This window comes from Manis javanica, chromosome 2 (genome assembly GCF_040802235.1).
Source record: "Manis javanica isolate MJ-LG chromosome 2, MJ_LKY, whole genome shotgun sequence".
NCBI classification, from domain to species: Eukaryota; Metazoa; Chordata; class Mammalia; order Pholidota; family Manidae; genus Manis; species Manis javanica.
The window spans coordinates 110,537,411-110,559,349 of NC_133157.1; the positions used below are offsets into that span (position 1 = coordinate 110,537,411).

Here is a 21,939-nt window from a genome sequence, read left to right on the forward strand (position 1 = left end):
TGTCACATAAACTGTTGCAACAGTCTTTCAGTTATATGTTCTAACTCTGGTCTTTTTATAATTTAAGGCTTTACACAAATGTTTAGATTTAGCTTCTTAAAGTTTATTACTTATCTAATTTAAGGAGTAGAGATTCAAATTGACTCTTGAGGCAGTATATAAAACTGCTCCAACCTACTTTTCTTGTCTTAATATGCCACATTTTTTATAAATCTGCCCTCAGCTTCACTCAAACTATATTTACTATCCTTAACACACCCCAACCATCCTCTTCTGTATATTTGCTCTTCTACCCTATGACCTACTCTTCCTTCGCTACACAACCACAGAAATTGTGACAGCCTTCACAAAATATGTTTAGTAACTTCCTTATAACATCTGAAAGGATTCTCATGTATGCTTGAGCTTTATCACTCCTGGAAACTCATATCTCTTCATTTGTATTTTCTAAACAACTCTCACATTCTGCTTCACCTTGTCTAATAATCACTAGTCTATACAATCCCAAGGCAGAGGTAGTTTCCTTTATGTTGCTCAAAGAACTTTTATTTTCTTGTTGATATTTCTGATTACAAATCTCTTCTTAGGAATCCTACATATCTTCTAAGTCTTACATTAAAATATGTCCAGAGTGATTAACATGGCTCCCATACCATCCAGAAGAAGATCTTCCAGTGAAGGAGAGGGGATCTGAGGACGGTGGATGGGGCCTCAGGCAGGGGCGTTTCTTGGGATTTTCATTACACCTGTAGATTTCTTTTAACTTGCTTCTTTACTTAATCTTCTACTGTTAATGTTTTTTCTTACTCTTCTTCTCTGTCCCTCTGTGTTAGGCCTACAGGATATTATTCTGTAACATTTTGCTGATCTCTGCTAGTAGCACTCAAGGTTTAAATTTTTCTGACTTCTGAGTTATTCTATAAAGAATGATAATTGCCTTTCTAGGGTATTGCTAATCCCTAAACTAACCTTTGAAGTTAGTTTAGAAGAAAGAATACCAGATTTTAGTGTTTGTTTTTAAACCTCTCAAATGAGTTGCCAGTCAACACAGGTGGCATTGAAGGAAAAAGAAAACCCAAATAATCAAAGCTACTATTCATGTGGTTGTGTCTGAGTGTGTATATTTATTTATACCTATCAATCAACTACAGGCATTAAAAGAAAAAGAAGATGTTTATCAACTTCCTTAGTATCTTTTTTTCCTAGTTCCATTCCCATTTGTCTAGTTCTACAGTGAATTTAAACTTGGAAGGAAAGCAGAGATGAATCAAACATGAAAATTATTATAACTACATCTTTTCTGCTGAGAAGTTTTTCCAATAGCCATACTTTTTCTTAGGTTTTATTTATACGTGACTATGTGACAGAAGAGAATGGTTTTCCCAATAAATGTCCCTCTTGAAATATGGAGTAAATTAAAAATAATGACTTTAGTAAAACTGTAGATTATTTAGGGTGAATGGGTAGAAAGCCACTTACCCCCAGTTGCCACAGTGATTTCACGTAGGAAATGGCCATAAAATGGAAAATCGAAGGACAGATTCACTCTCTGCAAGGAACAACAATCAGAAAAGAAAATCAATAATGTGCATAATAGTATATGTAAAATGAAAAGCCTTCTAATTTTTAAAAAAATGGTGGTTCTACTTTCCACCACTATTATTGCAGTTGATTTCTATAACCTGAACCCTGGATGAAAATAAAGGATTTTTTTTGTGGCAATTAAACGTTCGAAGTATGTGAAAATAATAAAGTTGGGCTGTTGTGGTCTGTTGGTCTATTCTTTGCTTACAAAGGGAATCTGGAAGTTTCAGTGCTGAATCAATCTATTCTGTCAAACATCACCATTGCCTTTTAGTTGTCTGCTGCAAATCAGTTAGGCTATCATAAGCAATTCATGTCAGAGTTCTTTTTAGTTTGATTAGTCTTCCCCAGAAGTGGAGAGCATGTTTTTATGTTAAATTTTACTGAATAAAAAAAACAAAAAAATTTTACTTTACACAATTACATATTCAATTTGTCTTCTGTACATTCTATAATGAAAGGAGATTTGGGGAACAATTTATCCTGCACCATGATCTAAACCTGCAGATATACATATATTTTTTAGATGCAATGAACTGTCCAGATTCAGTACATTATGTCCACTTTTAAAAGCACAGAGTCAAGGAATTAAAACATGTTGGTTACTGGAGAATTTAACCAGTAATTTATTGGTTATTATTCCTTTGAATAGAGGAAACTTGGATGGATTTAGGGATTTAAAAGAAAGCTCATAAATTTTGACCCTCTATTTTATAAAAAGGAGGCTAAAGCTTTGGTTTTGTGTGTGTATATATATGTATATATATGAATATGTGTGTGTACATATATAATGTTATATATTATGTATATTTTATATATATATCATTTATAATATATTTGTATTTGCTATTATATTACATACAATGTTTATACAATGTCTCAGTATGGTATATATGTAATATAGTATAATAACATTACAAACAAAAAACACAAGCAAAACAAAGAAACAAAAAAACCCTGGATTTTTTTTGTATGTTTGAAATGATATGAACCAGATTATTAATATTAGGCAAGAAATAAGAAAAACAGTGAGTTGTAGTAACAAAGGTGATCAACTGAAATAAAAGGATCCATAGAGAAATTAATTAGGTAGTTTAGAGATTAACATCACATACAAACTGTAGTAAAAGGCTATTATGTTAAATACAACAATCTCTATATTATATCTCTCCCAATATATAAATTTTTTTAAAAATTTTATTTTGGTATCATTAATCTACAACTACATGAAGGACATTATGTTTACTAGGCCCCCCCCTTCACCAAGTTCCCCCCACATCCCTGTTCACAGTCATTGTCCATCAACATAGTAAAATGCTGTAAAATCACTACTTGTCTTCTCTGTGTTGCGCAGCCCTCCCCATGCCCCCCCGCCACACTATACATGCTAATCGTAATGCCCCCTTTCTTTTTTTCTCACCCTTATCCCTCCCTTCTCACCCATCCTCCCCAGTCCCTTTCCCTTTGGTAACTATCAGTCCATTCTTGGGTTCTGTGCTTCTGCTGCTGTTTTGTTCCTTCAGTTTTCTTTTGTTCTTATACTCCACATATGAGTGAAATCATTTGGTACTTGTCTTGTTCCACCTGGCTTATTTCACTGAGAATAATACCCTCTAGCTCCATCCATGTTATTGCAAATGGTAGGATTTGTTTTTTTCTTATGGCTGAGTAATATTCCATTGTGTATATGTACCACATCTTCTTTATCCATTCATCTACTGATGGACATTTAGGTTGCTTCCATATCTTGGCTATTGTAAATAGTGCTGCAATAAACATAGGGGTGCATCTATCTTTTACAAACTGCAGTGCTGCATTCATGGGGTAAATTCCTAGAAGTGGAATTCCTGGGTCAAATGGTATTTCTATTTTGAACATTTTGAGGAACCTCCATACTGCTTTCCACAATGGTTGAACTAATTTACATTCTCACCAGCAGTGTAGGAGGGTTCCCCTTTCTCCACAACCTCACCAACATTTGTTGTTGTTTGTCTTTTGGATGGTAGCCATCCTTACTGGTGTGAGATGATATCTCATTGTGGTTTTAATTTGCATTTCTCTGATGACAAGCGATGTGGAGCATCTTTGCATGTGTCTGTTGGCCATCTGAAATTCTTCTTTAGAGGACTGTCTATTCAGCTCCTCTGCCCATTTTTTAATTGGGTTATTTGCTTTTTGTTTGTTGAGGTGTGTGAGCTCTTTATATATTTTGGATGTCAACCCTTTATCAAATCTGTCATTTACGAATATATTATCCCATACTGTAGGATACCTTTTTGTTCTATTGAAGGTGTCCTTTGCTGTACAGAAGCTTTTCAGCTTGATATAGTCCCATTTGTTCATTTTTGCATTTGTTTCCCTTGCCTGGGGAGATATGTTCAAGAAGAGGTCACTCATGTTTATGTCTAAGAGATTTTTGCCTATGTTTTTTTCTAAGAGTTTTATGGTTTCATGACTTACATTCAAGTCTTTGATCCATTTCAAATTTACTTTTGTGTATGGGGTTAGACAGTGATCCAGTTTCATTCTCTTACATGTAGCTGTCCAGTTTTGCCAGCACCATCTGTTGAAGAGACTGTCATTCCCTCATTGTATGTCCATGGCCCCTTTATAGAATATTAGTTGACCATATATGTTTGGGTTAATGTTTGGAGTCTCTATTCTGTTCCATGGGTCTGTGGCTCTGTTCTTGTGCCAGTACCAAATTGGGTGTGTCTGTTCTTGTGCCAGTACCAAATTGTAGTAGAGCTTGAAGTTGGGGAGTGACATCCCCTCCACTTTATTCTTCCTTCTCAGGATTGCTTTAGCTATTCGGGGTCTTTGGTGTTTCCATATGAATTTTTGAACTATTTGTTCCAGTTCATTGAAGAATGCTGTTGGTAGTTTCATATGGATTGCATCAAATCTGTATATTGCTTTGGGTAGGATGGCCATTTTGACGATATTAATCCTTCCTAGTCAGGAGCATGGGATGAGTTTCCATTTGTTAGTGACCTCTTTAATTTCTCTTAAGGGTGTCTTACAGTTTTCAGGGTATAGGTCTTTCACTTCCTTGGTTAGGTTTATTCCTAGGTATTTTATTCTTTTTGATGCTATTGTGAATGGAATTGTCTTCCTGATTTCTCTTTCTATTAGTTTATTGTTGGTGTATAGGAAAGCCACAGATTTCTGTATGTTAATTTTGTATCTTGCAACTTTGCTGAATTCTCATATTAGCTCTAGTAGTTTTGGAGTGGAGTCTTTAGGTTTTTTTTATGTACAATATCATGTCATCTGCAAATAGTGACAGTTTAAATTCTTCTTTACCAATCTGGATTCCTTGTATTTCTTTGTTTTGTCTAATTGCAGTAGCTAGGACCTCCAGTAGTATGTTGAATAACAGTGGGGAGAGAGGGCATCCCTGTCTTGTTCCCGATCCCAGAGGAAAACCTTTCAGCTTCTCACTGTTCAGTATGATATTGGCTGTGGGTTTATCATATATGACCTTTATTATGTTGAGGTACTTGCCCTCTATACCCATTTTGTTGAGAGTTTTTATCAAGAATGGATATTGAATTTTATCGAATGCTTTTTCAGCATCTATGGAGATGATCATGTGGTTTTTATCTTTTTGTTGATGTGGTGGATGATGTTGATGGACTTTTGAATGTTGTACCATCCTTGCATCCCTGGGATGAATCCCACTTGGTTATGGTGTACGATCCTCTTGATATATTTTTGAATTCGGTTTGCTAATATTTTGTTGAGTATTTTTGCATCTACATTCATCAGGGATATTGGTCTGTAGTTTTCTTTCTTGGTGGGGTCTTTGCCTGGTTTTGGTATTAGGGTGATGTTGGCTTCATAGAATGAGTTTGGGAGTATTCCCTCCTCTTCTATTTTTTGGAAAACTTTAAGGAGAATGGGTATTATGTCTTCTCTGTATGTCTGATAAAATTCCGAGGTAAATCCATCTGGCCCGGGGGTTTTGTTCTTTCGTAGTTTTTTAATTACTGCTTCAATTTCATTGCTGGTAATTGGTCTGTTTAGATTTTCTGTTTCTTTCTGGGTCAGTCTGGGAAGGTTTTATTTTTCTAGGAAGGTGTCCATTTCTCCTAGGTTTCCCAGCTTGTTAGCATATAGGTTTTCATAGTACTCTCTAATAATTTTTTGTATTTCTGTGGGGTCCATCGTGATTTTTCCTTTCTCGTTTCTGATTCTGTTGATTTGTGTTGACTCTCTTTTCCTCTTAATAAGTCTGGCTAGAGGCTTATCTATTTTGTTTATTTTCTCAAAAAACCAACTCTTGGTTTCATTGATTTTTGCTGTTGTTTTATTCTTCTCAATTTTATTTATTTCTTCTCTGATCTTTATTATGTCCCTCCTTCTGCTGACCTTAGGCCTCATTTCTTCTTCTTTTTCTGATTTCGATAATTGTGACATTAGACCATTCATTTGGGATTGTTCTTCCTTCTTTAAATATGCCTGGATTGCTATATACTTTCCTCTTAAGACTGCTTTTGCTGTATCCCACAGTAGTTGGGGCTTTGTGTTGTTGTTGTCATTTGTTTCCATATATTGCTGGATCTCCATTTTGATTTGGTCATTGATCCATTGATTATTTAGGAGTGTGTTGTTAAGCGTCCATGTATTTGTGAGCCTTTTTGCTTTCTTTGTACAATTTATTTCTAGTTATATGCCTTTGTGGTCTGAAAAGTTGGTTGGTAGAATTTCAATCTTTTGGAATTTACTGAGGCTCTTTTTGTGGCCTAGTATGTGATGTATTCTGGAGAATGTTCCATGTGCACTTGAAGAGAATGTGTATCCTGTTACTTTTGGATGTAGAGTTCTATAGATGTCTATTAGGTCCATCTGTTCTAGTGTGTTGTTCAGTGCCTCTGTATCCTTACTTATTTTCTGTCTGGTGGACCTGTCCTTTGGAGTGAGTGGTGTGTTGAAGTCTCCTAGAATGAATGCATTGCATTCTATTTCCTCCTTTGATTCTGTTATTACTTGTTTCACATATATTGGTGCTCCTATATTGGGTGCATATGTATTTATAATGGTTATATCCTCTTGTTGGACTGAGCCCTTTATCACTATGTAATGTCCTTCTTTATCTTTTGTTACTTTCTTTATTTTGAAGTCTGTTCTGTCTGATACCAGAATTGCAACACCTGCTTTCTTCTCTCTGTTGTTTGCATGAAATATCTTTTTCCATTCCTTGACTTTAAGTCTGTGCATGTCCTTGGGTTTGAGTTGAGTCTCTTGTAAGCAGCATATGGATGGGTCTTACTTTTTCATCCATTCCATTACTCTGTGTCTTTTGACTGGTGCATTCAGTCCATTTACATTTAGGGTGATTATTGAGAGATATGCACTTATTTCCATTGCAGGCTTTAAGTTTGTTGTTACCAAAGGTTCAAGCTTAGCTTCTTTACTATCTTACTCTCTAACTTAACTTGCTCATTGAGCTATTATAAACACGGTCTGATCATTCTTTATTTCTCTCCCTTCTTATTCCTTCTCCTCCCTTCTTCATATGTTGGGTGTTTTGTTCTGTGCTCTTTTTAGGAGTGCTCCCATCTAGAGCAGTCCCTGTAAGATGCCCTGTAGAGATGGTTTGTGGGAGGCACATTCCCTCAACTTTTGGTTGTCTGGGAATTGTTTAATCCCTCCTTCATATTTAAATGATAATCATGCTGGAAAGAGTATTCTTGGTTCAAGGCCCTTCTGTTTCATTGCATTAAGTATATCGTGCCATTCTCCTCTGGCCTGTAGGGTTTCTGTTGAGAAGTCTGATGATAGCCTGATGGGTTTTCCTTTGTAGATGACCTTTTTTTTTTCTCTCTGGCTGCCTTTAATACTTTGTCCTTGTCTTTGATCTTTGCCATTTTAATTATTATGTGTCTTGGTGTTGCCCTCCTTGGATCCCTGGTCATGGCAGTTCTGTGTACCTCTGTGTCTGAGAGGCCATTTCCTCCCCTAGTTTGGGGAAGTTTTCAGAAATTATTTCTTCAAAGACATTTTCTATCCCTTTTTCTCTCTCTTCTTCTTCTGGTACCCCTATAATGGGGATATTGTTCCATTTCGATTGGTTACACAGTTCTCTTAAAATTCTTTCATTCCTCGAGATCCTTTTATCTCTCTGCATCAGCTTCTCTGAGTTCCTGTTCTCTGTTTTCTAGTCCATTAATGGTCTCTTGCATCTCGTCCATTCTGTTTTGAAGTCCTTCCAGAGATTGTTTTATTTCTGTATTCTCCCTCCTTAGTTCTTGCATATTTCTCTGCAAGTCCATCAGCATGGTTATGACTTTTGTTTTGAATTCCTTTTCAGGAAGACTGGTTAAATCTATCTCCCCAGGTTCCTTCTCAGGGGAAGATGTAGATGTCGAAGCTGTCTGGGTTAGTTTTTTTCTGGATCTAATTTTTTTGCCTTTTCATGTTGATAGGTGCAGTGGAGTGCTATTGACGCATTTATCAGCTGGGAGAGTTAAGCCTCTTTCCACTTGGCTCCTGGCCTTTCTTTACTGGGACAACTGCGACCCCTAGTGGCTTGTGTTGGGCAATTGTGTGTAGACTGGGTCTCTGTATCTTGCCCACTGGTATGGAGGAAGCTCCCTTGCTGTGGGCATGGCCAGCCTCAGGCTGTTGCTGTGCTATGGTGGGGCCCTGGAGGGATAATGAATGGGGGGCTGTTTGGCTGTTTACCTCCGTGAGGGGTCTCAGAGCTGTTGCCCAGTGGGTTAGTTCGCCTGGAGTTCCCTGGAATTTCCAGCTGCTGGACTGTGCCCTGTGATGCTTCCGTCCAGCTGTGAGTTCCCTGTCCCTTTAATACTTTCAAAAAGCACTCGCTTTTCTTTGTCACAGTGGCGCCGGCTTCAGGACCTGCTCACAGGTCCTACTGTCCTGCTTCCCTAGTTTCCAGCACCCCATGCATGCACTGTGTGTCTGCACTCTGGTGCGGATGGCTAGGGCTGGGTGTTTAGCAGTCCTGGGCTCCCTCTCCCTCCCCACTCTGACTTCTCTCCTCCCACTGGGAGCTGGGGTGAGGGGCGCTCGGGTCCCGCTGGGCCGCAGCTTGTATCTTACCCCCTTTCACCAGGCACTGGGTTCTCACAGGTGTGGATGGAGTCTGGCTGTTGTCCTGTGTCTTCTGGTCTCTCTTTTAGGATTAGTTGTATTTGTTGTATTTTCAAAAATATATATGTTTTTTGGAGCAGATTCCCACTGTCCTACTCATGCCGCCATCTTGGCTCCACCCCAATATACAAATTTTTTAAAAATAGGGAAGTAGATCTAGATTGAATTTAGCTCTTTCCAATTTTGCAAATGATTGCTTTTTCATACCCATCAGGGATTTCTAATGACTTATTTGGCATGAAATTAATCATTCAAAATTTACAGTGACTTTCGATTAGGTTTCTTCCCCATTTTTAATGAAAGCTGCACCTTCAGAAAGGGTTTATCATCATTTTTATTTTAGATGGACCAATGGGAACAACAAAACCCATTTTCACAGCACTAGCTGAAACGAGTCGTTACTAATAACCCTAAAACAGAAGCTTCAATGGCAAAATCACGTATATAAATAGGATGTCAGAAAATAATTTTAAAAAGGCACTTGCTGTAGTACATTGCTCTCTATCATTCTAATTTATTACCAGGCTGATAAGCAAATTGGTAGAATTTATAGTCCTTTGGCATTCTCACTTCTAGAATAGAAGTTTGGTTTAAACATGTTACTAACAGACTCTATCAATTACTACTAGAGATGAAACAGAGGAATATGACATTCATTTTTTGCCACAAGTATTTAAAAATTTTTAGAATTAGAATGAGATACATAAATATGTAAGTTAATGACTTTTTGAGAAGCAAGTAAGTTCTCCAGAAAAATTTGCTAATACATCATCCTGAAGAGCAACATCTATGTTTGAAATGCTTCTCTGTGTAAATGGCCAATTCACCCTAGTTAACACCATGACAGCCTCACATGATAAGGACTAGAAATGGTAATATAGAAAGGTGCCAACTTCTCAATAATTACAAAATGCACCCATTTCTCTGCAGGTACCACTGACTCCTTCCCCAAATGTAGGTCGCTATTATTGCAAGAACTTCCTCATAAGTTTCTTGACTCCATTTCCCCTAGAGTTCAATCTCCATACTATCTAACATAGCACTGCCCCACTTCAAATCATTCAATCTGGAACCCTACTGTTCCTGGAATAATGCCTACACAGTGGAAATGAGTTCTGAGGCCTCCCACTAACTGGCCCTTGCTTCCTTATGATTTTCCCTCATGTTCTTTGCTCCAGACAGCCTTCTAGAAAATCTTTCAGTGCCTTGAACCTGCCACATTTGGCTCTGGAATTCCTGTGTGATGTCTGTTCTGACTCTGATCTCTATAGTCTCACAGTTGTCGTCAGTCATGGCTTCCATATTCTTTAAGGCTTGGCTTAGTTTGGTTGATACCCCAAATAACAACTCTGACCAAACAGATAGTTTGTTTAGAAGGTGATTCTGGGAAGCGTTTGCTAAAGAAAGTATGAAAGATGAAACAAAGAGAAGAGAAGCACCAGTAATCACTATGTTATTGGGCATGTTACCACTACAAACAGGTCTCCTCTTGGAGACCCTATGAGAAATAGTTGAGAAGACATGCCTCAGAATCATTTCATTGGAGGACAGGAAGCTGGGACATTTATGCACAGCTCTCACCTCCAAATGTCCCTGGGGGTGGTTAATTCCTCCCTTTCCCTAGACCACCCTTGCTTGCATCCTCAGAGCAATTGAGCTGGGTAGCTGCTATGTTAGAAACTGCTTCCCACATTTCAGATGACCTCAGGGGGCAGAAGGGATGTGGGACAAAGCATCACTGGGACAGCTAATGGGCACATCCTTGAAGAGTCCTACCTGACTTCCTAGCTCAACCTAGACTTCTGCTATCTCACCTAGCATTCTCTATATAACATGCACACATAAAGCAGCTGTGTAATAAGGTTCAGATTACAGCTGCTTCAAAGTTACACTAACTCAGCATTAAGGTGGTTAAGCATAGCCCAAGTGGGAAACTAGAATTTGAACCCAGGTTAGATAAGACAACAAAAGCAATGTTCTTAATTACTAAGATACTAAAAACAAAGTGATAAGAACCACACTAAAAGGCAAATTAAAAACATGTATTATTATCCTTCAACACACACACACACACACACACACACACAAAGGCTCTAAACATAAACAAAAATAAGCACTGAATATCTTGGAGTGCCTTGAAGCTTAATGATTATCCATTAATGATATCCAATATAATTATCTGTGGATAATTGGATCATTTGTCTCATTATGGTATATAGAACAGGCACTGGGGGAACTGGAGGAAAGTTGTGTGCTTGTTCATTTATCCCTCTAACTAACAATCATTTACTCAACACCTCCTATATGCCATGCACTAAATCAGGCAGAGGGTGAAACAGTGAATATGTCCCACCCAGCTCCTTCCTTCCAGGAGTTCAAAAAGTGGTGGGGAAGAGCATCCCATAGGAGTAAACAATAGGACCAAGAGAGGAAACCTAACTCAGAGGACACAGCACTGAAACTGATGATTCTTTAAAGAACTACTAGAAGTTAATGAGACCTTTAGGCATGGGAGTGAAAGGGGAGGCTCAGAATGTATGTAGAAAATAAAACTGGAAGGACTGTGTGGCTAATTGGACTTAACAGGTGGGAGTGAGGGAAGGTAGTCTAGAAGAAAGGACAGGTTTGTAGCTGGGTGACTTGTCCACAGCGCCACCAAATGAGATGATGATACATGAAGAGGAGCTGTTCTGGGTAGGTGTGAGAAGACTCCCTGTGCCGCTAATTAATTATGCATCCTTGAACTACACAATAAAAAATAAATAAAAATGACCCAAAATTGTATTTGCAATAATAATTTCTTCTGTCACCAAAAGAGCTAACAGAATCCAGGACATTGTAAACAAAAGGAAACACTGGTATAATTACTATCTTACTTGGACATTATCCTATTTTGTATCTCATCCCTCAAGAAATAGCAAACTTACAAGGAAAAAGGGTTCAGGAAAATTGTCCTATTAGGACACAGTAAATTAATTAGGAGTCTGGGCATGATACAAAGTAAAAGCTCAGAAGTGGTGTTTTAAAGAGCATGAGTAACAAATATAATCAACTGAATTTGCTATTTCCTTACACTCGGTGGAAAGAAGTGAACTATCGGAAAGAAAGGAGTATGGTTATTTTGAGACAAGTGAAGATAGTATTCTTCTTCATATGGGAGAGGATATGCTTATGAAACCCTCTCTGAAGAGTTTGTAGAAGTATAGAAATAGATTCCAGATGGTCTGGTGCAAATTTATGACAGGCATAACCATATATGACTTTGACCTTTAAAACCACGCCATGTCCTCCCATAAGATGCACCATTAAGTCACTGTTGGGAACATACCAACAGACTGAATCAGGGTCAGACTCCTGATTTCTAGGAGCATCCACACCTCTTATTGCCTATTTTATGTATTTTTTAATGCCTGTTGCTGTTTCCTGACTAATTATTGTGATCTCTGCTAGTTATTTTTTAGTAACACAGGAATTATAATCCTAACACTACTCTGACTTGTTTGCTTATTTCTCAGTGGTACTACAAAGATAAATTAATTAGTCAATGCCTGTAAGACCCTGAAGACAGAAAGCTCCGAATGAGAGTTAAGAATCTGGAGTGGGCATATTTATAATCCAAAAAGCCACTTAAAAAAAAAGTCATTAATAAAAACTGCTTTTTTGTCTTAAGATCACCTTTACCATAACAAAGCTACAGTTTTCTGGTTTCCACAAGTCTTTACCTCATTCTACAAGGCATTATCCTGATGAAGGCAGCATGTGCAAGAAAAATCAGTGGCAAATAAATTTTTAATAATTGCTGACCTCATGGTTTTATGTCAGCAAAGAGTCCAAAAAATGTAGGAAGTATCCATTTATTTAAGACTCAACCATGGATTAATCATTAATTTCTGTATAGATATTTTAATATGCTGTTTTTAATCATTCAAATAACATTTGAGGGATACATATTTGTATATTGAAACTGTTATATAGGTGGAATGATATTATTATTCTTATTGGCAAAGTAAGATTTGTGTTATATTTTCCAAAGACAATTTCAAAAAGTAGACCAAATAAATCTCCAGTCATACCATTTTAGTTTATTTATGTCAAGTATTAATTTTGAGAATTGCAAAACTTAAGAAAAAATACATTTTGCTTTATTTACATGGATATTTCTAGTCATACTGGCTTTTCTATGAAATAACTGAATAAATTTCCAATAAGATTTAATCTCTGATAAATAAAAGTTATTGAATAATCACTCTTATTAGTTAACTTTTTAATAGATAAGTATGAATCAGTTTAATGTTTAAATTCGTATGTGATATATTTTTCCAGAATGTACAAAATGATTGACTTTCTTGAAACCTGAATAAGGTCCACATAAAATTCTTCACCTATAAATGCTTAGAATAGATTATTACAGTCTTACTCCTTTAAAACCATAAGGCACCATTTTATAATTTTTTTTAATGGAACTCCATTAAAAGATGAGCTTTATTCTTTAATTTTCAATGGTTCTTTCCTAATTTTTAATGATCTAGCATGGTTTTGGAGTCAGAGAAAATTGAAATTATATCCCAGCTTTGGTACTTAGTAGCTGTGCTATTTCATAAATCATTTAACCACTTTAAGTCATAGTTTGTTCATCTGTAGTCAAGATATTTCTTTAAAGGGTTATGGTAAAAATCAAAGGACCAAATTACACCTGGACCTTCATAAGTACTGAGCCAATGAAGGTTATTATTACATTAGGTACATGAAGGTGTCTAGCATAACAATAGCTCCTTAAAGCCTGTTCCCTAAATAAAGATAGTTCCTCATTTGATTCCTAATGAATAGCTGGAAATGATTTGATGTATGTTTTCTCAAACACCAAAGCAAGTAACTGGCTTTTCTCATAGAATCATCACATTAGATATTAAGCTTCTGAGCAATGTTATGATGCTCTAATGTTTGTTATATTGAAATAATCATAAAATCATATTGTATTTACTGTTAGTAGAATAAAATTAGCATTTAATATATCAGACGTTATGCTAATTATTTTGCCTGTATTTTAGCAAGTATGAATGCTCAAATTAGAAGGTGAAAGTAATATGAGAAACAGGATATTTGTATAGTCATAAGGTAGCAAAAAGGTACTACTTATAATTAGTAACTTTACAGTGAAGAAACCAATTCTGACAGACATCACCCTAAGCAGGTGAATAGTAAACATCATCAGTAATGAGACAATCTGACATCATGTACCTCCTGATATGATGGACAATGAGGGACAAAATACCATTCCTGTGGTGTTCGTGCCAAAAACAAAGACCTGTGTTTAATGATGAAGCAACATAGACAAACCCCAAATCAGGGACATTGTACAACATAACTGTCCAATACTCTTCAAAAGTGTCAAGTTCATGAAAGACAAAGAAAGATTGAGGACCTGTCATAGACTGGAGGAGCACTGAACACATAAATGCAACGTGAGTCATAATTTGATTTGAGGTAGAAAAAAAGAATGGTCTGGAGACAATGGACAAAATATGAGTAAGGCCTATAGATTAGAACCAATGTTACTTCCTTGGTATGGATAATTGTATCATGAGTACATAAGGTTTAACATGTGGGAAAGCTTGGTGAAAGGTAAATGAGAACCCTTTCAGTAATTCTTGCAAGTTTGTTTTTTTTTAGTATGTCTGAAATTACTAAAAGAAAAAAAACTTTACAAGAAAAGGACAAGGACAAGTAATGAGTTCAAACCACTAGAAGTACAGAGCCAAGATTTCAATCCACTTATAAGACTCCAAGTGAGTCTTGACTACTGTCTCCTTCCTTTCATATTAGTTGATTCTTTTCCTACCTGTCATCAGACCTTCCATAACTGTGTTTTCCACCTGGAACCCTTAATATTGTCAATCATTCATGTTTTTGTTCTTAGTAGGCTAACAGTTTTCTTTAAAATGTGATCACAGTGAAACACAGTTAAAATGCTCCCAGATGCATGAAGCCAAAGTCACAAAAAAGAGAAAAATCTGAAGAAGGTACAGAGTAGTCTTCTCAGGTGAAATTCACAGAATCACAGGGTCAGACTAACAGCGTGCCATGCTAGGCAGAGCATAGTGAGCCACACACCACTGAGGCCTAAGAGCAACACGGCAGGTCCCTTACTACCAGGGGGTGGACACAACCTGAACTACCTTCATTGCATTTTTTGGGTTCAGATGCTTCCATGTCTTACCCTCCAAAGATAGATCAAGGGGCCTATTTTCTAAACTTCAAGAACATTTATTTTCTTTTCTATAATTCCATTGGTAATTGCTTTTCACTGGTTTATATCCCTATTTAACTGAAATCAATTCACTTTTAAAAGTAATATAAATTGAGTGATAAAAATATGAGTATATGCACATGTATGTATGTAGATATAGATAGAAAACTTAAAGTTGACAGATTTCCAACTTAAGCTGAAGCAACACTAAAGTGAGAAACTGGACTACGGAGAGGCACATACTGTGTACAGCAGCAATGCAAACTTCATTTAACACACCCTAAAGCAAGATCCTGCTTCTAGGCCATAAATGAGCTGAGAATATTCCGGAAATAAAATAGTTGCACAGAACAGGATAATTCATAATGTTTTTACCATGTAGGAATTTTTTTTTTTTATGGAGTTTTACCTGACTCTCACACCCTGGGAGGAGTGGACAGGACATGGATCATTAATCCAATGACGGAAACACTGGAAACCTAATTAAAAGATCAAAATGTTCATGGAAAGTGGTGAATCAATATGTAAGTATACGGACAAGGGACTGGCTACTCCTTTTAGAAACAAAACCCATCAATTTTGAATTGATTTTCTGAGTTGCAAATTCTAACTGCTTCAGCACTTTTTTTATAATGGAACTGAGAACTTAATTAACCATGCATATTAATGACACTCTGCATGGGACTAGTCATAAATTAGAAAACAAAACATAAACATTTTATAGTTATCTGATGTTTGCTCATATGAACTTGAGATTCAGTTCCCAGCAAACACTTGGAGTACAGTAGCTTGCCTATACTTGCATGTTTTGAGAATTATTCAAATCAGTTATGTGAATATTTATCATTCAGGCAGGATGCTGAGTGACAGACTGTTCAAGGGCATAGAGAAAATATAATGTGATTTTGTAAAGGAGTCCTTGGAGGGTAGGTAAGGGGAAGGTGAGAGCCAGGAGAAGCCACTTCTGCATTTCCACACCTTTTTAGAAGCAAGGCAGTGAATTCTGCCCCGCCAGGCTTCTAAAGCTGGTGGGTGCACATAATCTCTTAGGGTTTTTGTCAAACTACAAATTCCAATTCAGTAGGTTTCGAATTGAAGTGGCTGAAATGCTGCATTTATAAAAAGCTGTCAGGGCTGCTGATACTGCCCCAGGAAACCCACTTTGAGCAGCCTGGCTTTGTCATACAAGTGGTCTTTGAAACTCTAAAACCACTGCTGTAAGGAAACTTTTGCAAGCATGAAATGGGTTAAAAGGATAAATAGACTTGATTCTAGATCACATCACCTCTCTTCACTTGGTAGCACTTGACACTGGCTTGAAATTTTCCATTTCAGGAACTGAAGCATAGAGTTACATGCTGGCCAAGCACCTTTAAAGCAATGATTTGCAAAACGTCTTTGTAGCCCCAGTACACCTGAGGGCAATGCTATTTTGTTACTTCCTTAACCAGTGAGCCTCAAACAGGGCAGGGAGGAAACATACCTGTGAGTTTATCCTCTGCAGTTTGAAAAGGCCCTCCCTTGATTTGGTTGATTACAATCTTTCCTCCTTTCCCACCAGTGGAAAATAACTGTTTTAAAGTCAAAGGTTTGCATGATGATTGTTAGTATCAATGTAACAGACATCTGTAATACTGCCAGCTACTGGGCTAAGCACCGTACCAATCAATGTTAAGTCATTTATCCTAATGCCAACTTTAGGTACTCTTATCATTCCCATTTCACACATGAAAAAAGTGATTAACAGAGAGTAAATAACATGCTCAAATCATCCAGCTAGTAGCTGGCAAAGTGGGAACTCAAATCTGGGCAGCCTGTTTCTACATTCATATGTTTAAACACCATATCAAGCTGCCCTTCAACTGACATGTTAAGATTTGGAATTCAGTGCAGGCAAAGTTCATCCAAAGAGTGACTAAATATTCAAAACTTGATTACAGGTTGAAATTGAAATTTAGCATAAGTTCATTTTTAATTCTTCATCCTCCTCTGCTAACTTCTTCTTTTAATTTTGTATTTGGAAATAATTTCAAATTAAAGCTACAAAAATAATACAAAGAGCACCCTATATTGTTGATGCAGATTCACTAATTTTTAACATTTTGCTGCATTTACCTACTTCTGGATTTTTCAAAAGCTATGTAAATTGATGCCTCTTAACACAGCTTCCAAGAACTGTTCCCTTATGATGCCCTACCTATATCTACAATTTACCCTGCAGGTGATCAGGACACAGGAGTTTAATGTTGACCTATTTATCAGGAGTGAACCTTAACTTATTTGGCATTGCTTCTCAGACAGCTCCTGCATGATAAGAAATGCCTGGCAATTTATCATAAACTAAGAGGGGCTAAGGCATTTCACTTTTACTCTCATTGGCATTTTAACAGAGCACCTATAGTAAAGAAAGAAAGGGATACCCACTTTCTGGGGCTGTAGTTCCAGGCACCGCCTAAGTTCTGATAGGAAGACAGTTTATAAATACACCATGTGAGATCTTGACTATTTTTCTAGGGTAATCATCTAGTACCTAAGTGTTAGGCTATAATTTGGTAAGAAAACAGAAAAATAAAGATATTGAAAATAGGTATAAAAATATTTTTAAAAGACACTAACATACTAACTTTATTCTTCTGTAATTAAAGATTTTTCACAAGAATTAAGCCTACTGCTTTCAGTGGTAGTGACTCTTGAGGAACACTATACTCTACTCCATTTTTAATTCTTATAACTTTCCTGTGTTACATTTCCTTGCAAATGAGTCATGTGAAAGCTTTATCATTTAATAACCAGGAGAAGAACATATTGTGCACTCATATTATATAAAATTAACTGCTGTTGAGTCTTCATGGGCTCATGGAGAAATCTTAGAGAAGATGATCAAAAATAGGTTGAAGAAGAAAATATAGAATGAAAGACAGATGTAAATGGACTTATTTCTTCTAAGAGGGTTTCACAGAAATCTCAAGTGTTTGTCTCCCTCATGACTTTAAAAGCTGTGGAGGTATTTCTCTAACTAGAATTGTCTTACAGCAATCACAGGCAACAGAGAATGTATAAGATTACCTCCTATGACTCTAATTTTATAGAAAGAATGGTATCTGTCCAAAAAAGAAACAACATGGGGAAAAAAGATTAAATTTAACTGAAATATGATGAACTCAAGGTATGATTTTTAAAAAACAAGGTATGCTCTTGCTCTTGAAAACTAAGGCTTGTTGTTGCATAAAAATTGATCAGTATAGGTTTTGCAAGGCTGCTACCTTCAAGGATCTCCAAAGTCCCTCCCATGTTTAAAATTTGGGTTCTAGACTCAGGAAGGGTATAAAGGTGGCTTAAAGAATTAGTAATATCCAATTATTTACATAAGTGTATCAACAAAAGGTGTATACTAACCTTGTTATATGAGATGGGCCTAAGGAACACTTAATCTGGGTCACAGGAAAGGGAATAGATCCTTCCATGTACTTACTGGCTTTGAGGCAGGTGGACCCACTCATTTCCCAGGCATGCAGAGGAATCAACTTTCTTATTCCCATCTCACGTTAGTTTTGAGGAATGAAGCAAAGATAGGCCTTTATTTTCCATAAAATACCCTCAATAATACTTTTGTCAGGACAGAAGAGAACTATTATCAAAATTGATAGGTGATTAAAGCATAATAATAATTGTAAAATGAATTACTTAAATAAAAATTAAGTTAAAAGACATGTGCAGCCACTCATCCCTGTCTGTTATTAAACTAGAGAAAAATCCTATGAACAAAGGCAAGCAAGGCCAGGTTGTTGACGAACTGTGGAGTCTTACTTGAAATGAAGTAGCTGAAATGACAGAATGTGCCAAGTTTATTCAACTAGTCAAAATAAAAATAAAAGGAACTTACTGTTAGACACTGTGAACAGACTCAGGCAAAACTGTGTTGTCACCATAACAGCCTAATAGAGATAGCACGTTAAGTTGCCTTTCGAGTTAATCATTTAGAAAAATAAGCACTTATCAACAGATTTTCTGAGGCACAGGAAAAATGAAATCATGTAGTATAAGAAAACAACTGACAAAAGTCAGTTGGCATCCAGATTTAGCTCTGCCAATATCAACATTATGCAAATATAGGACCAATGGAATACTAGCTGAAAGGATGTTCTTTTCCTGGGGGTAAAAATAAAAAATTTCCAGAAAACTTAATCTTTTTAAATGCAGGTTTCTGTATATATTCAAAGTGTCTAAGGATGCCCACTACGGACAGTCCAATTTTTGAAATTTAAGAAAATCACCACATCCAACACCATACAAATATGGGTAAAATCAAAGTATTTCCAGAATCTCTCGCCTGGAGTTAGTTCACCTCCATATCAAAGATATTTCCAAGGGGTGAGAGAAGTACATCTCGATACCAATAGGAAATTACAAGGAGGAGGGAGGGCACATCTGGACCAGAGAGTTTGTGTGGGGTCCCTTTTTGCAGCAGGGTTGTAAGAGACACAGGTCGGCAGAAGTGGACGACTGCTTGTTAGCAATAAACAGATTTCTCTCACATTACTTCTCCCTTTGACAGATTTCAGTTTCAAAGGTAATTTGTCCTGACTGGGAAAAATATTTTACCCTGGGAGTTGGCAGGACCTCTGAACCCAAAATCTGTCTTCCTGGGTATGACTATTGGGCAGGCTGTACACAGCACCCCCACAGTGAATAGTGGGGAGGCCCCAGTGGCTGCAGTGGTAGATGGTGAAGCTTCTCCCGGGAGCTTCCAATCTGTGGGGCTTCCAATTGGGGAGCCCCTAGTGGGGAATTGGTCTAGGGTAAAGTACCTCCTAGAGGGGGGGGCCTTCCCCAGAGTAGGGGGGGCCTTCCCCCAGAGTTGGGGAAGGATGGAGGCACCAGAAGCTGTGGAATTAGCCCTCCATGAGACAGAAGACTGCTTCCCTGAGTGGCCACGTAGCAGCCAAGATTGTGGGATGTCTGTTTTTTGAAATAGTGGAAAGGGTTATCGAGGAGACTATGGCAGGAGAGAGACACATTACGGCATCGGCTGGAAGCGCTGTGTGATGATCTATGGGATTCCCTTCAGAATGAAGACAGTTATTGAGAAGACAGGTCATGCTCCTGGAAGATATATTAGCAGCAAGGGAGGAGGCAGCAGGAGAATCTGCGATACAGGAGGCCATTGGGGAGGGGAAGGAAGGAGAGGTGCCTTCAGCCTTGAAGATGGTAAAGGAGATGTCAGGGGAGGATAAGGGGGTGGGGCCAAGTGCCACACTGTTGCCCAGGCTACCGACTGGCATTTCCATATCAACAGGTGTTTTCAAAGGGTCAAGAGAAGAGGCTCATCTCCATATCAGCTGGTGATTACAAGGGGTAACAAGGGTAACAAGGGCTTATCTGGACCAGAGAGGTTGGGTGGGGTCCCTTTTTGCACATAGGTTGTGAGAGACACAGGCGAGCAGAAGTGTATGACTGCTTGTAAGTAGTAAATGGGTTTTTCTCACTTTATTTCTCCCTTTGACTGATTTGGTTTCAAATTTCGGTAATTTTCCCTGGACTGGGAAAGTATTTTTCCTCCAGAATTATACAAGTTTTGCCAGAAATCTTACCTGAAATATGACAGAGAGAGAGCAGCACTTCATTTTTCTGGGGTTTCTTATATAAAGAAATAATTTTCCTACCAATATACAGAAAGATATGTTTCTTTAAAGCTAGAATGTGTTTATGTTTGGCAAGGAACAGATTGGCAACTTCTTAGCAAAAAAAAATGATTATTTTCTATATAATTTTATAATTGTATTATCTTGTAATACAGGTATAAACATGTAGGTACATATGTATCTATCAAGAGAGACTCAGAGAGTACTTAGGAATTAACATATTTGGGGTTATTTTGTTCTTGTAAAGAGTTAGGATTTACAATGCCTTATAATCTCATTTTTATTTGATATTTCCAGTGTCCTTTCATATCTATTTCATTTTGATTCTCAAAATATCACTGGAGAGTAGTCAAGACAGGCATTTCTTCCCTTTCTTGCAAGTTATAAAGTGAGAAGCAGAGAGAACAGAACCCAAGAAAATGAGTTTTGGAGCCACATTTCATAACCGCTATAACCCTGGATTTCTTCTACCAGAACAATGGTAATTCTTTGGAAGTTGTGAATCAGAATTTCATAAACTGTGGTTTCAGAAGGCAATGTAATTCTAATTTGTCTGGTTGTTGACTGAAACTTTGTGCGCTGCAATAAATTAAATAATACGGATGTAGAAGTATAGAAGAAAATGTCAAAATCGTCAAATTTGAAGGTCTATATTGAGGAAAAGAAACAAGTCCAGACTGATTCCTAGGTGTGCAGTTAGAAACTTTCAGATCAGCGCGACTTTGAATAAAGGATGAAAAAACCCAAAGAGTACCAGTATTTGAATACAAAGTGCTTGGCTCATTGCTTGCTGTATGGTAGGTAATTAAATAAATTATCCATTCTTATTTATCTAGGAACATATTCTCCTTCTTTTAATTTGTCAAAAGTAAAACTAGGTTTGAACATCTGCTTTTGTGTAATAATGACTTAAGAAATGTTATTGAAACCAAAAATGACAATGAGAAGATTTGAAAGAGGATGTAATCAATTACAGTATACATATATTATATGATATAATATGTATATTATATGAATGAGTATGGTTTACACTATAAAAGGAGAGAAGAATCAATGTGTTTTGGCACATGAAACACATGAATTAAATGCTTTCTAAGTTTTACTATACTCTGAAATTACAAGATATTATTGTGGATAGAAGAGAAGTTTTTTACCCTATTTCCACCCTCTTCTGCTTTCTAGAATATGAATCTAAGATCCCCAAGTGGTATTTGGACCACATGTGTGAGGAGGGAAGGAATCTTTCTTTAAAAAATCCTGTTTATTTTTCTTTGACCCATTCTGAGGAAGCCAGGAAGTGGGATGGAAGCCTCCAGTTCGGGGAAATGCAATCTTCCAGCTTTC

At 37.1% G+C, this 21,939-nt stretch overlaps 1 protein-coding gene across 3 annotated transcripts in view; it reads right to left on the minus strand.

The window, feature by feature from the left end:
- Window positions 1-21,939, minus strand: part of PLXDC2 (plexin domain containing 2) — a 786,648-nt gene that overhangs the window by 522,515 nt on the left and 242,194 nt on the right. For all 3 annotated transcript variants that reach the window (XM_073229113.1, XM_073229114.1, XM_073229115.1), the window contains one exon: window positions 1,480-1,549. In XM_073229113.1, coding sequence (XP_073085214.1) covers window positions 1,480-1,549 — 70 coding nt within the window. The remainder of the gene's footprint in view (window positions 1-1,479; window positions 1,550-21,939) is intronic.